This window comes from Opisthocomus hoazin, chromosome 4, assembly GCF_030867145.1.
Source record: "Opisthocomus hoazin isolate bOpiHoa1 chromosome 4, bOpiHoa1.hap1, whole genome shotgun sequence".
Taxonomy (NCBI): Eukaryota; Metazoa; Chordata; class Aves; order Opisthocomiformes; family Opisthocomidae; genus Opisthocomus; species Opisthocomus hoazin.
This window is the reverse complement of record NC_134417.1, coordinates 76,607,770-76,621,532: the sequence shown is the minus strand read 5'-3', so window position 1 is coordinate 76,621,532 and position 13,763 is coordinate 76,607,770. Positions and strand designations below refer to the sequence as shown.

The 13,763-nt window shown below is 37.2% G+C and overlaps 1 protein-coding gene across 4 annotated transcripts in view; it reads left to right on the top strand.

The window, feature by feature from the left end:
* The window catches only part of MPP7 (MAGUK p55 scaffold protein 7), a 160,807-nt gene that overhangs the window by 106,237 nt on the left and 40,807 nt on the right, over window positions 1–13,763 (top strand). For all 4 annotated transcript variants that reach the window (XM_075419596.1, XM_075419597.1, XM_075419594.1 and 1 more), the window contains one exon: window positions 6,792–6,923. In XM_075419596.1, the coding sequence (XP_075275711.1) occupies window positions 6,792–6,923 (132 nt within the window). The remainder of the gene's footprint in view (window positions 1–6,791; window positions 6,924–13,763) is intronic.

Below are 13,763 nucleotides of genomic sequence, written 5' to 3'. Positions count from 1 at the left end.
TTTCTAAAAGACACTTTTTCAGAAAGGGTGACTGCAGCCTCAGCTTTTACTTTTTAGTTTAGATTTTAAATTGATTTCTTGGGGTGGGAGAGTGGTCTTCAGGTGGTTTTCAACCAAGAAAAGATGCACGCTACTGCTATAGACACTTGATATTGTCAGGATGCTACCACTTCTTCAGAAAAGGAATTGGTCAAAGATTGCCAAGATATTGGAAGAGTATTTTCCACTCTGAAAACCATCTATCTGTGCTCTTGGAAGTTACTTAAATAGGGCTTAAAACTCCGAGAAGACTTTAGCTACATGAATCACAATGAAATGTAAAAGAGACTTTGTTCAGATTCTTCACTATTGATTTAAAATCAGAGCTTATTCTGCCATTATCCACAACTGAGAAAAAACATAGGGCCATCGTCTGGAAGAATATTAACACCTTTACCAGATGACATCGACGGGCTGCGTGTTTCTGTGAACACTAAGAATAGTTCAACTTTGAAACCATCTCCAGGGGCTGCAAACAATGAGCCAGAGGAAGCAGGAGTCTGAAGATGCAGAAAGTTCACATTTCTGCTGGCTATTGCTGTCTGGCTACCAGCTGCAGGTAAACCCATCAGTTCAGACTGGTGAATCTGAAATCACAAAACTGCATTTTCAGGCAAGGAAATTACCCTTTTGTGAAAGGAAGTTCATATAGTCATGAATAAAGTCCACCATAGTAAAGAGGAAAAAGTAATATATACTGGATATTGATCCAAATGAGATACTGCTATGCTAAGAACATTAATCTATGGTAGATATTAAGAACACAAAACCACACATGTACAGTATGTGTTTTAAATATTTTAAATCACTACAGTGACCCAACTGCATAAAGTCAGATTGGGAGGGAAAGAGATTTAATTGCCAGCTGGACAAGCTTGAACTAAAGGGCAACTCTGGTTTAAGTACAGATGGGACAGTCGCAACCATGGAATGTTTTTTCTCTTTAGTAATATGTAACTGCTGTCTTCTCACACAGTATATAATTTCTGGGAATTTTATAGAGAATATATAGGGAAAATATAATATTTGAAGGATGGAAAGAAATAAATTAACCCTGATTGTTTTTCCCTATGAATTAGTACACCTGTTGGTTTCCTGATTACAAACAGAAAATTAGGCTTAAAGGACCTTCTTTTGTTTTTCTTACCATCAGTGTCAAAGGTTTTTTGCTTATGTCAACTGAATAGCATAAATGATTTTCAGTAGCAAAAGTATGTTCATTTCTTTGGAAGTTAACTGATTTCTTTAACATTATGTACTGTATGTATTTAATTTGGGAATTTTGTTCAGAACAGAAAATTTCAGATTTCTGTAGGAAAGTGATTAGATTATTGCACTATCGGAAGGAATATTATTACTTTTCTGCCTGATAACTGGTTACTGTAGCTTGTGTACTTACTCACTGGTTCTACTGCCAAAAAAAAAAAAAAAAATCAGTTCTCTGTTATCCCAGCCATCCTCTGGTCACTTCAGCAGCACTATTGAGCTTCTCCTGCCTGCAGTTTTATTGCCTGCTTCTGCTTCTAGATTATGCGTCATGCTTTAGCCAAGCTGGAGAATTCAGGTAATGTGATTGTTCTTACCTGTTAGATGAGATGCCTGTTCTCTCCTGCCCTCTTGTTATCTTGTTAACCCTTACCTTGCTTCAGGATTAGGGTTGCACGTAATCCCCTCAGCAGGGGAGTGTTGGTGGTTAAGGGACTGCCATGTGCTGCCCTTTTCTGATGGCTCTTTTACCACCTGTTTGCTGGAGGATGGAATTAGTGGGATGGAATTCGTCAGTCCGTCAATGTAAAATCTAGCTTCTGTACTCAAGATAGTAGATTTAAAGACTAATTCTGCTGTAGAAGAAGAAAGATTGTTCTCTGCCTCCCACTCTTATCTAAATTTTTATTACCCTTTTCCCCTGGTAATTTTGTGCTTTTTACCAGTTGTTCTTAAAAGTATAGCTTGCTTCTGAAACCTTATATTTTTATCCCTTTTTTCTCCAAACTCAAATCAAACTGCTTCTCTGTGCCTAAGCCTGTATGCCATCGCCATTATACTACAGCTTTCTGCTGGTTTTATTCTCCTGCTTTCTAAATTCTTGCACATGTTTGGCTGTTACATCTCTTATGGATCTCCTTCCGTTTTGATGCTCTTGATGGTCTTTCTTTCAGTGGGTTCAGTCTCCTCCCAGCTCTTTCAGCTTTCCTTCTTTGATGTCTGTCGCTCGATGACTTGACTCACTTAATTTTAACTCTGTGTAAGTTACTCATAAATCAATCTTCTCAGTCTTGAATAATTTTCTCCACCAATGTTTTTCGCTTGTCGTTTTGTATTTCTTCTGTAACCTTATCACAGAGGAAAATGCAATATGGCTAGAGCTCTCTGGAGGATGAGTTGAGGGGCATGTTTCTGTGGTTGCTGATGAAGTTACTTTTCTCCTCCTATGTAACTTCTCTATGCCAGCCTCAGTGGAAGTTACTGTCACCATAGCAAAGCAAAGAAGTGGGAAAAAGTCTCTGTCTCTCCTGATAGAGTTCAGCTTGAACTGCCAGAGAAGGTGGCCAGGGACAGCAAAGTTGTGGGCCGTTTTGTTCCATTCTGCCGGCTCTGCTGCCAGGGCAGTAATCTGCTTCGTAGGCAAGATAACCAGCAGCTGGGTGGGCAGCATTGCAATCTGCTGCAGCTGTTGGCTTTCATAAGGGTTGGTGTGAGTCCCTATAAGGTTTATGTCAATAGTCTTGACTACTAATTATTTAATGTTTTAATCTCGTTTTTTCGAGTACCATGAAGCAAGAGGCTCCTTTTGTTTCTTTGTCCCTTCTGTCTTGCTTCTTTATTTAACTTAGTTTTCTAAAATGTTTTTGTAGACTAGTAAATGCAAAATATTTCTGAAAAGTAAAGCTTAAATTGAGCGTAAATTTTTTTTTTTAATAATGAGAATTTAAAAACATAAGGAGTTGCATTCATGAGTCAGGATCTGCATGGGGTATTTTTACTTACAGATCTCAATATAAACAGAGGCAAAAATAATACAAAATTTGTCATTGTTTTAGAGGAGCAAAAACATACTCAGTGTAGTGAAATGATACACATTTTTCAAAATATAGAACTGTTTTCATTAATAACATTCTGAAATTAAATAAGCATTTAAAGTTTCAGAATAGTTTAAGAAAAAGAATTTTGAATGTTTCCAATGTTAGATTTTCCTTGTGTAAATAGATAGTGTAAAATTTCACTTTATAAACTGTGAAATGATCAGTGATAGCTTGAACATGAAAAATACAGCACCAGTTATTAGACATTTCAGAGGTCTGATGAAAGTGTTCATTTCCAGCTAGATCATGTCTAAGAATTTAGCTGAACATCAATATTTATATTTAGGTAGTGCAGGAGTTTGAATCATACCTTCTTTCAAGTTCTAAATATGGACCGTGTTTACATTAATGAATCATAAGCATAGAACTTAGAGCTGAAATAAAATCTTTTTCTCTGGAGGTGCTTAAATCTACGAGCCGAATCTTGGCTCATACTTGCAGTTCCGAAGAGCTGTGTGTTTGAAAACAAAGACAAAACATTAAAAAAAATTCATCTGCACTTCTTGCAGTTTCTTGTGAGAGATCAAAATTAGTATCATGGAAGTGAATAAGTTGATCACTTCTTATTTACAAAAAGAGAACATTACTACGTTTACATTGCCTTGTGCATTTACTGTGCAATTATTCTGGGTAAATCTTGTTCATCATAAGTTTGAAGTTTTATTTCTTGGCACTTGTAATTTGTTTGCTTTTAAAAAAGTCCCAGCCTTTTTCATAAAAGTCTACTCTGATGCGTAGTTTTTTGGACTAAGCATACTGTGTATTAATTGCATGGTACAAAGAAGCTGATGAATAAATGTCCCTTTACTCTGTGCATATGATCATTTCTTCATCAGTTCAAAACGTGTGGAAGTTCTCTCAAAGTCAGGCTCTGATCACTTCTAGTTGAATACATTAAGTGAAATCAAAATGGCTCTATAAGTTTTGTTTATATATTAATTATTGCCCAATGTCTATGCTGCTTACTGTTTCAAGAGCAACTGTGGTGGACAGAGAACAGTGTGTTAAAAGAAGCAATGGTGGAAGACAAGCAGGGAAGAAATCTTAGCATGCTCGGTGTACAGCGTAAACACATTTGTGATGACAGAAGCTCTTCTGGAAGCTTGGCTGAGAAAAGATATACAATTTTTGGCATTCATGCTCTTACTTAAAATATACAGCTTTGCACCATAAAGTAGTACTAGAGTTTGGGCAAAAGATCTTATATTGAAAACTGTAGTACACGGTGGTTTAATATGGTTTTTGGGAGGAGGGAAGGGATTGGTAAGTTCCAGTTGTTGTGAGTGAAGAAAAGCATCACAAATACCAGACATTGATTGGCATTGATTTACAATACTTGGACCACATCATTGTTTTGCGCGCTGTGTCCAGGAGCCTGATCTGGCAGTCAGAGTGGGGAAGTATCTTTTTAACACTGGTGGCATAATTTGGTGTAGTAGTGGACAGATTCTGTTTTGCAGGTTTCATTGTCAAGGGTAGGTTCTTTTGAACATGTTTTAAGTTGCTGCTTTTTACTCTGGAAGTGGTGCTTTAGATTATTTTCATCTGTTCTGTCTATCTGCCTGATTGTTTTTAAACTGCAATATAGAACCTCATTAAGTTGAACCAGTCCATGAATGTGCCCTAGCTTTATGTGGAAAAATGTAATTGCACAAGACTAGTATTAGAAGTCTTAACTGTAAGTAGCCTGAAGTAAAAGCAAACATTACTTTTGTTTTATTATATCTTTGATATTTCACATGCATCTTTAGAGGACTGCATGTGATTGCATGGCTTTTGCATATGTAATGCTTCATAATACAAATTTCCAGGAGCAACCATAATTGCTAGCCTGAGGTTTTTAGCTCAGATCTGAAGTAAAACTAATCTTAGGTGGGAGAGAGCTGGTACTTTCTGGTGGTAAAAAGTACAAATTTGTATCTGTGTCTTGGGAAGAAAACCAGAAATAATTAGACTGTGTTGAAATGTTTTTATTAAATTCTACAGTATGCATAGAAATTAGTAAAACAATAGCAAATTCTCATGAAGCAGACCTAATCTTCCTCTGTGTTTATTATTTTGAAGACCTAACTTCAGTTATAAGCTTCAGAACTTCAAGATTACTGTATGCTCTTTGCCTTCTGCTTTTCACATGATAGCTGGTAGCATTGCCTGGAAATTGTTTTCTGTTGTCACGGTCTCCTCTATTCGAAAAAAATCCTGGAGTAGTCTAATGGCAGTGTCATACTTTTCTAAAACATCTGCATTATCCTTGAGAATATACAGTTTCTGGTCATTTGTGTACTCAGTCAAATATTATCTGCCTTTTATTAAGTAGCAAGTAAACTGGCATCGGAGAAATCTAGCTATCTTCTGTTCTTTATTAAGGAGTTTATTCTTAATCATTATTGTAACTGTTACAACAGATTCATTAGTACAGTCACTGATGTGATACCTTCTGATATGATCCACGTCAATAACGTTGATGTGTTCTGCTTTGTCCTAAACATCTCAACATTTTCCAAAATGCTTTATTTTTATTATCAGAAAGGTTATCAATTTGCGAATTACTTCTGCTATTCATACTACAACTTCTGTAATATTGACTCTTTGGGAAAAAATAGCAGGTCAAAATGTACAATATTCAAGTATTCAGGAGCAACTACTTGAAAACAGAAGCAACTGAAAGCAGTAGATAGAATTAGGTGTAGGGCTGTTGCTGGTATTCCTGCTATAATGTGTACTTTTCACTGCAATAGTGAAAGCATTACTTAACCATTTTCCACCAATTTAAAAGGTATTACAAATAATGAAGACTTTTCAAAATAGTAAAGAACTTGGAGTTCTGTGTCTAGACAAAGCTATAAATTTTAGATTATAGCTGAGATTTTTTTTTTTTTAGAGCCTGAGGAGAATGAGCTTTCTAACATCCCTTGACTTTCAAGATTTTTTAATTTCTGCAAGTTCATAAATTATTTTATTTTTAAGACTGAACCTTTTGTCAGGCTTTTCTTTGAAAAACCTGTTGTTCAAGCTATGCATGAACTGGAGAAGCAACAGAGAGAAAGGAGGCAAAACACGTGACAGGTGGTTGATAAGCACCTGCCTAAACCAAATCGTGTCAGCAGTACGTTCCTCAATCTCAGTCATGAATTCCACAATAAATTAAGAATTCCTAAGATAATTTGGAGCTCATATGAAAGGGATCCAGTAACAAGGTAAGCTTCCAGAGCTCCTCTGAAGTGAATGGTTGGGCAGCAGCTTGATGTCAGGCATCTCATGCTTGAACAGAAGTACTGGAAGATGCTTTATTTGTTTCATAGGACTGCTTACTGTATCAGAGAAACTTGTTATCTAGGACAAGTAGAATGATGTTCTTACGTTAGGAGACTTAGGTTTTCACCTGTGCATAATTCTTGTAATTTCAAGCTAACGTGCAAAGCACTTGTTATTTTTGTGTGTATGAAGACACTGTTCTGTATCCACATTTTACTGGATGCATACATCGTGTATACGAAAACATACACTTTATGGAGTTGTTTCATCAGTTGGACATGTGTTAAAATTATATACAAGAATTCAGTCTACATGCATCATGCTAGTAGAGTCAAGCTATAAATAATATCCTCTGCTTTGTTTTTCATAAACTTTTCAGATTCCAAATAATATGCTGGCTATTAATGTTTCCAGGCTTTGCTCTCCGTACATGATACTGTTGCGCAGAAGAACTACGATCCTGTCTTGCCCCCCATGCCTGATGATATTGATGAAGAAGAAGATTCAGTTAAAATAATCAGGCTCGTCAAAAACAGGGAACCACTGGTAAGTAACCCTGTCTTTTGGTTTGCTGTTTTGTGTTTGTGCGCAGGGTGGGAAGTGTTCAGATTATGAACGTGCATGGGTGATATTAACTTGAAATGTGGATAGACAGACATTACGCATGTTTATTCATAACAGTCAATAATATACTTGTGACTTCCACCATTTGCAGTCATTATTAGTAAAGCATATGAAATAAATAACAAGAATTTATTCATTCATGGCATTTGAGCATTATACATGTGGGCCAGTCAGAGCATTTAGATCAATAATATATTTGTCTTTTATCTTGAATTCAAATCATGAACTTGGTTTAAAATGAGAGAGGTAGAATGAATCCCCAAAGAAATCTTGACCTTTGTTGTGAACTGTGCCTGTTAGCATTCATGTAAAAAAAATGTGACCTTTCGATACACTGAAAAGCATAAAAACATATTTTAAAATGCTTGAATTGAAATCTGGGCAAATTTAAGATGTCTGTTGTTGTACTTTGGATTATGAATACTAGAAAGTTAATATCTTCATGGGGATATCTGGAAAAATGAAAGGACTAAACCTAGGCTGTATAACAAGAATATTAAAATTTACTGATTTGGTTATTTTTATTTGCTGTAGAGGGGGAGTCATCTTGTATAAAATTTAACTATTTTCTTTTTCTCCTGCAAACCAGTAAGAGCTTTGTTTTATGTTATACTGGATATTTGTTTTAATGGATAGCAATCCTGAAGAAATATCTGCAAAGTTACTTTGAGAAAGTCATGAATTTGTACTTGAGATGACAGTGGGAGAGCGATGCCTGTGTTAAACATACAGGGGTAGCTTGTCCCACAGTAGATATCTTACTGCCACTCTTATTCTTGATGGATTTCTGGCATCAGTAAACAATAAATAAGTTTTGGTATTGACTGACTGTAGGTTCCCATGGGCATAATTATGAGTTTGACCATGTGGAAAGTTTGTACTTTGTTTTAACACATTAAACGTTTTTTTCCCCAAAATATTTAAATCACAGCTTTAAGCTTTCCTTTTTTTTATCAAAGAAATTCTTTGTAGAAGAAAGCAAATTTACTTTAGGATTTAGTACCAGAAAGAGTATTAATTCTGAAAGGTGTGAAGAAATTTGAACATACAGTATGAAATGAGTTCTGAGCAGCATATTTTTAGTGTTCATTGAAAACACCCTTGTGTTTTCTTGAATTTGTCAGGAAAATCGTAATAAAATCTTAATTTATGTAGTTTCATATTTCAAACAAGATTTGGTACTAAGATTTTTGTGAGTTAAATACTGTAAGTTAATAGTATCTCAAAATGGGCTGGATAAATAGCAACTCTGAAAACAAAACTGAATTTCTGAAAACTTAGGAGATACATACATTGTAATTTAGCTTTTGAGATTTTGAGCCCTCTTAAAGGGACAAATGGAACTGCCTAAGCCGAAGGTTATCCTTGGACTGTTCCTCAAGGTCCACTCCTGCCAGCTCACTCTGGTGGGATACTGAGCTCTTCCAGATATCTGTGTGTCTGTTGTGATTTAGCCCCAGCTGGCAGCTCAGCCCTGCGTAGCCGCTCGCTCGCTTTCCCCAGTGGGATGGGGGAGAGAACCAGAAGGATGAAAGTGAGACAACTTGGAGGTTGATGTCAAGGTAGTTTGATAGGTAAAGCAAAAGCCATGTGTGCAAGCAAAGCAAAACAAGGAATTCATTCACTACTTCCATGGGCAGGCAGGTGTTCAGCCGTCTCCAGGAACGCAGGGCTCCCATGACAAGTAACTGTTACTTGGGAAGACAAACGCCATCGCTCCAGACATCCCCACTTCCTCTTTCTTCCCCCGGTTTCATTGCTGAGCACAACATCATATGGTGTGGGGTATCCCTCTGGTCAGCTGGGGTCAGCAGTCAGCTGTGTCCCATCCCAGCTTCTTGCGCACCCCCAGCCTGCTCACTGCTGGGCAGTGTGAGAAGCAGAAAAGGCCTTGATGCTGTGTAAGCACTGCTGAGCAATAGCTAAATTGTGTTATCAACACTGTTTTCACAAATCTAAAACATAGCACCATGTGAGCTACCATGAAGAAAATTAACTCTATCCCAGCCAACACCAGTACAAGCTCTTAAAAGGTGCATCCACTCATAGCACAACTCTTGTGCTAACGAGGTAACAGAGAGGGGTTTTTTTTAGAGCTTTGTTTTACTAGAGAGGACGGCAGCCATGGAAAATATAAAACATACGAGAGAACTCAGTTCTTCAGTTTAAGACTGCTTAGTTTATTTACCAAGGCAAAAACAGCCTTAGAATGGAATCTGTGATAGACCTATTACTAGGAAGAGGCAAAGGGAGGGTGCTAATTGCAGCCTACAGCTACTTGAGAGCAGGGAGCTCACAGGGACAGTAGAGTCAAACTCTTCTCAGCAGTGAAAGGTGCTAAAACACAGGGCAATGGCCACAACTTGCAGCCCTGGGAGGTTTAGACTGAGAATTAACAGAAGCATTTCATTAGTTGGGAAGTCCAGCACTGGAGCAGACTGACCGGAGAAGTGGAATCTCCAACCTATACCATAAGACAATGGCTGACCTGATCTGGCATTGACAGTAATTCTGTCCTGAGCAGGAGATTGGCCTGAATGACTTCCAAAACCTGCCCTTTAATCAACATTTCTAAGATTGTACCTTACCTGTATGGGAAAGGAGTATTTGTGGTCTTTCCACATCCCCAGCCTATCTTGATGTTTTATTTTTGTTGGAGAAGAGCTTTTGCATGTTACTTGTTCTCCAGGAAAACTTTGAAGAATAGTGTATAGTGTCCTCCTCCTCCTCTTCCATAACCCACCTTCCATCGATTTTAACATTATTAATGTTAAACATTAATTTCTTTGTGGCATATTTTTAGTGACTTACTGTGACACCATCACCACAATATAAAACAAACCTATTATTTGTGGTTTTGTCTTCCCTAGATTACCCCCCCCTCCCCTTAGCTAGGTTGAGAAGAAACATGAATAGTAATTCAGATAAGGTTTTACCAAAATATGGCACGGCAGAGTAAATAAAGACAGGTTGATACTAGATGTATTAGATCTACTGTGTTTATGCTTCCTGAAGTCATTTTACTAAAGAAAGGATATGCCGTGATCTGTGTTTAGTAAACTATTTAAAATTTGATTTTCTATTTATTTCCATGTCTTTTTAATGGCTTTTCCTTCAGAGCTTGTTCTAAAATCCTGGATATTCTCAGTACAGATCAAAGAGTCTCTGCTTGTTCAGTTTATCTATTCACTATTCTCCAGTCAAAAAGTCTGAGTTCCGCTTGCATCATTATATCAGGATTCTTGCTACTGAGCTTGGATTGGAGGTACCATACAAAATTTTTTCTGGGATGGAGATTGTCTGGTTTCTTGACTTGAAGATGCTGAGCTCTTTGAACTTTTCTTTCACCTCAGATACATTCTCATTCTCTATTTGTACACAAACAGTAGATGTTGTTTTTCTGCAAAGCCGTAAGCTTTACATCAGTTGCACACCCTGAACGTTCCTGAATTGGATATCTCCTTTGGATGACTTTCAGCAGTACTCTCTGCGAAGCAGATTAGGCACTCTTAACTTCTTTGGAATATATCTACTGACCATTTTTATATAAAACTGCACCACATTTCCGTTTGTACTTGTTTGTGCTTTTCTCCGAATTGAGCACCTCACTGGTGTTCTGAGCCGGTGTTAATTCCATATTAACGAAGCCTGAGTTCCTAGGAGTAATCATCTCAAAAGAGAGGGAAGCACATGGTTTGTGGGAGGGCATTATGTTTGCCAGATTTCATTAGTTCAGAAGTCAGTGCTGAACTTTGCTCCAGTTTTTTGGAAGAGATTATTTAAACTTTTTGCTAATCCTTCCACAGTTTTTTGTTGTGGTTTGGTTTTTTTTTTCTAAATGCTCTGTTAACAAATGCCATTCTAGCAGTGTCTCGCTCAAGCAAGGTGAAATTGTGTTAGGAGATTTTAGCTGAATGAAGTAATTTAGAACATCTCTGAACCTTAGGTAAAGAAAAGTAGAAACATCTCTTTTCAGAGATAGTCCAAAATTCACCTGGCTATAATTAGGCTTTTTATCAGATAGCTTGGAGGGTTTTTACTTATGCCTACCTCTCCAGGACTTTTTCAGCCACTGCCATGTTCCTGGTTAGCATTCCTGATATCTGAGATGTACAACCACGCTACCAAGAGTGCAGTTCCTGACCTCTCACTACTTCCAGCTCCCAAATGATATTCCAGGTTTGTTACAGCTGTCATGCAGTTATTCTGAATAGGATGCTTCTTCACTTTAAGATGGTTGCTTCTTTGTCATACAGATTCATTTCACGTAAATTTAGCCATTTGAGAACTAATCTCTGTGCTGTGTCTATAGTCAAGAGAAAAATAGGCAGCTCCAGAGAATGAACCATGCTGTCTAAGATGCTTACCTTAATGGAAGGATGATTCATTTGCCAGATCTGCCTATTTCTTTTCATTAACTATAGGAAGAGCCTAGACATCTAGCTTGAACTAGATACCTGATTTCCATAGCTGAACTTCGGTGAAATGAATTGTGGTGATTTAAAACAGTCATTTACATATTCTGCCCATGCAGATTCTACAGCTCTTGGTCACCTCTCGCTCTGAGTCCCCGTAGCTCTGTTCTTATTAGTGAATGAACCCATCTGTTTTATAGGTGGAATTAATTTGGATGTATGGACAACTTTAGTGTGCATAGTCTACGTGTATGTGGGCATCAGCTTTTAAATAGGTCTTCATTATAAAGTAGGTAACATATTTGTATTTGCATTTTCAATAGAGCATTAAAATAAGGCTTATTGAAGTACTTGTTTGCATTCAACATCTGCATGTGCTTTTGTTTAACAGAAAGGTATGCAAAAATCATACTGGTGTTTCAAAGTCTCTTATTAGTGATTTATTTTACAGGCTAGTCTGTCTTTCTTTAAAAAGAAAGGGTTGTAATGTTTATATGCTGGTACCAGCAGATAAGTGGATGAACTAATAAAGCTCACATCTGTGAAACCCTGAGTGATGCTCACCAATCAGTGTTACTACATTAATACTGAAAAAAGAACACCCAAAAGCAACCCAAAAAACAGTGAAAGAGCATTGCTTGAAGAAGCTTGTATTATTTTTAGTGCTTTTGCATGGTATACCTTTAAATATTTTCTCAGTCTGATCACCATATGGCTCTCAAACTCCTTATTTTTCCTTTTAAAAGTATTTTAAACTGAGCTATGCTATTACATCTGTATATGTCTCATTTAGGGTAACTTACACTTTTGGCTAGCAACACTGAAAATATTTTCCAGCTCTCAAGGTCCAGTCTAACCTTCTTCCATTTTTAAAGCTCTAAATGAGGAGCTGCACTGCACATGTAACTGAAAGTACTGGAGCTGAACATCTCATAAGGAGAAATTCTTGCCAGATTATATATACCTCATAGTTTAAACAGGGCTGGCAGCAGTACAAGAGAAGCTGCTTTTTCAGAAAATCAACTATTCGGGTTTTCAAAAAGAAATCCACTTGTGTTTGATTTTTTTTTAAGTGTTCTGAATTGTGAGGGAAGGGAAATTTAAGGAACTCCTTTTTTCTTTGTGTACTATAGGTACAGCAAAAATACATAATTCAAATAGTGCGTTTCATGGGCCTGCCCATTCCCTTTGGGTTTGCCATAGAGGAGTTATTGACAGAGAGCTAAATTGGGTTAAATAATTTCCCTGTAAATTTGAACTTGATTTTGTGCTTTGTTTGGAAATTCCAGTTTACCTGTTATCTTTACTGGGGCATCTTTCAAATCAGCTAATCTGTGCTAGGGAAATTCATTTTGTCTGAGTAGTGAGAATCACATAGAGCATGAAGTGACTGTTCCACTTGGACGTGAGCCTTATTGTTACTTCCAGACGTTGTCTGGGTCAATACTGTGGTCTTCAATTGCACAGAAGTTTTCTTCTACAGTCTGTCTAGAAACAAGGTGAAGTGAAGTACTCATTTTCAGACATCAGCGCTGGGCGGGGGTAGCTGGGTGGTCACAGTGGAAGGCTGTCGGTCATCGCTTGCCTTTTGCATTCAGTGACATTTAATCGTGTTGACTTCTGGGTAAAAGGCATAAAGCCTTTCTGTTCAATATGCAATAAATTCAACTTGCATATAAAAAATTATAAATTAATCTCCCCCTTTTTTTTTGTGCTGCATTTTCATCTTAGAGGCAGAGGAAAAGGGAAACAAGTTTAGTCAGTAAAAATGTTAACTGTGGTAAAATGTCACCCCCGTTATTTATTTGTACATATTTCACCTTCACATCCATGAAATACTTAAAAATTGAAGTAGTGATAAACATGATGTTCATGTTTAATCTAAACTCATATACAAAGCTAGCTGTCAAAGCAATTTAATTATTCGGGATCTTTATGAAGTACTTCTTTACCTTACTTCAAGTGCAACACTTCTCTGATGGAAGGAAATTCTAACCACTGTCTTGTACTCAGAGGTGAAGTAATACTGTTCCTTCACTAATCAAAAATATGGAAATATTCAGAGAATTGACTTATTTGCCAGAGTCCTAAACATCTTTGTTGATGAACAAAGTGAGAGCTATCGCAGGTAGCCAACTACATTGACATGGCAAAGTAATTGTGTGCAGATAAAAAGCTGTTGGGCAGGAGGTACTTTTTTGTGTTGTTTTTTAAAAATACCAGACCTAATAACCTTTTTGGAGGTGATTATACTTATCTAGCTAAAATCCCCCTCATTATTCTGTGGATTCTGTCTTCCAGAGCAGCATTTCCCCCCTCGCTCCTTCCCGTCTGCTTGAAACGACTG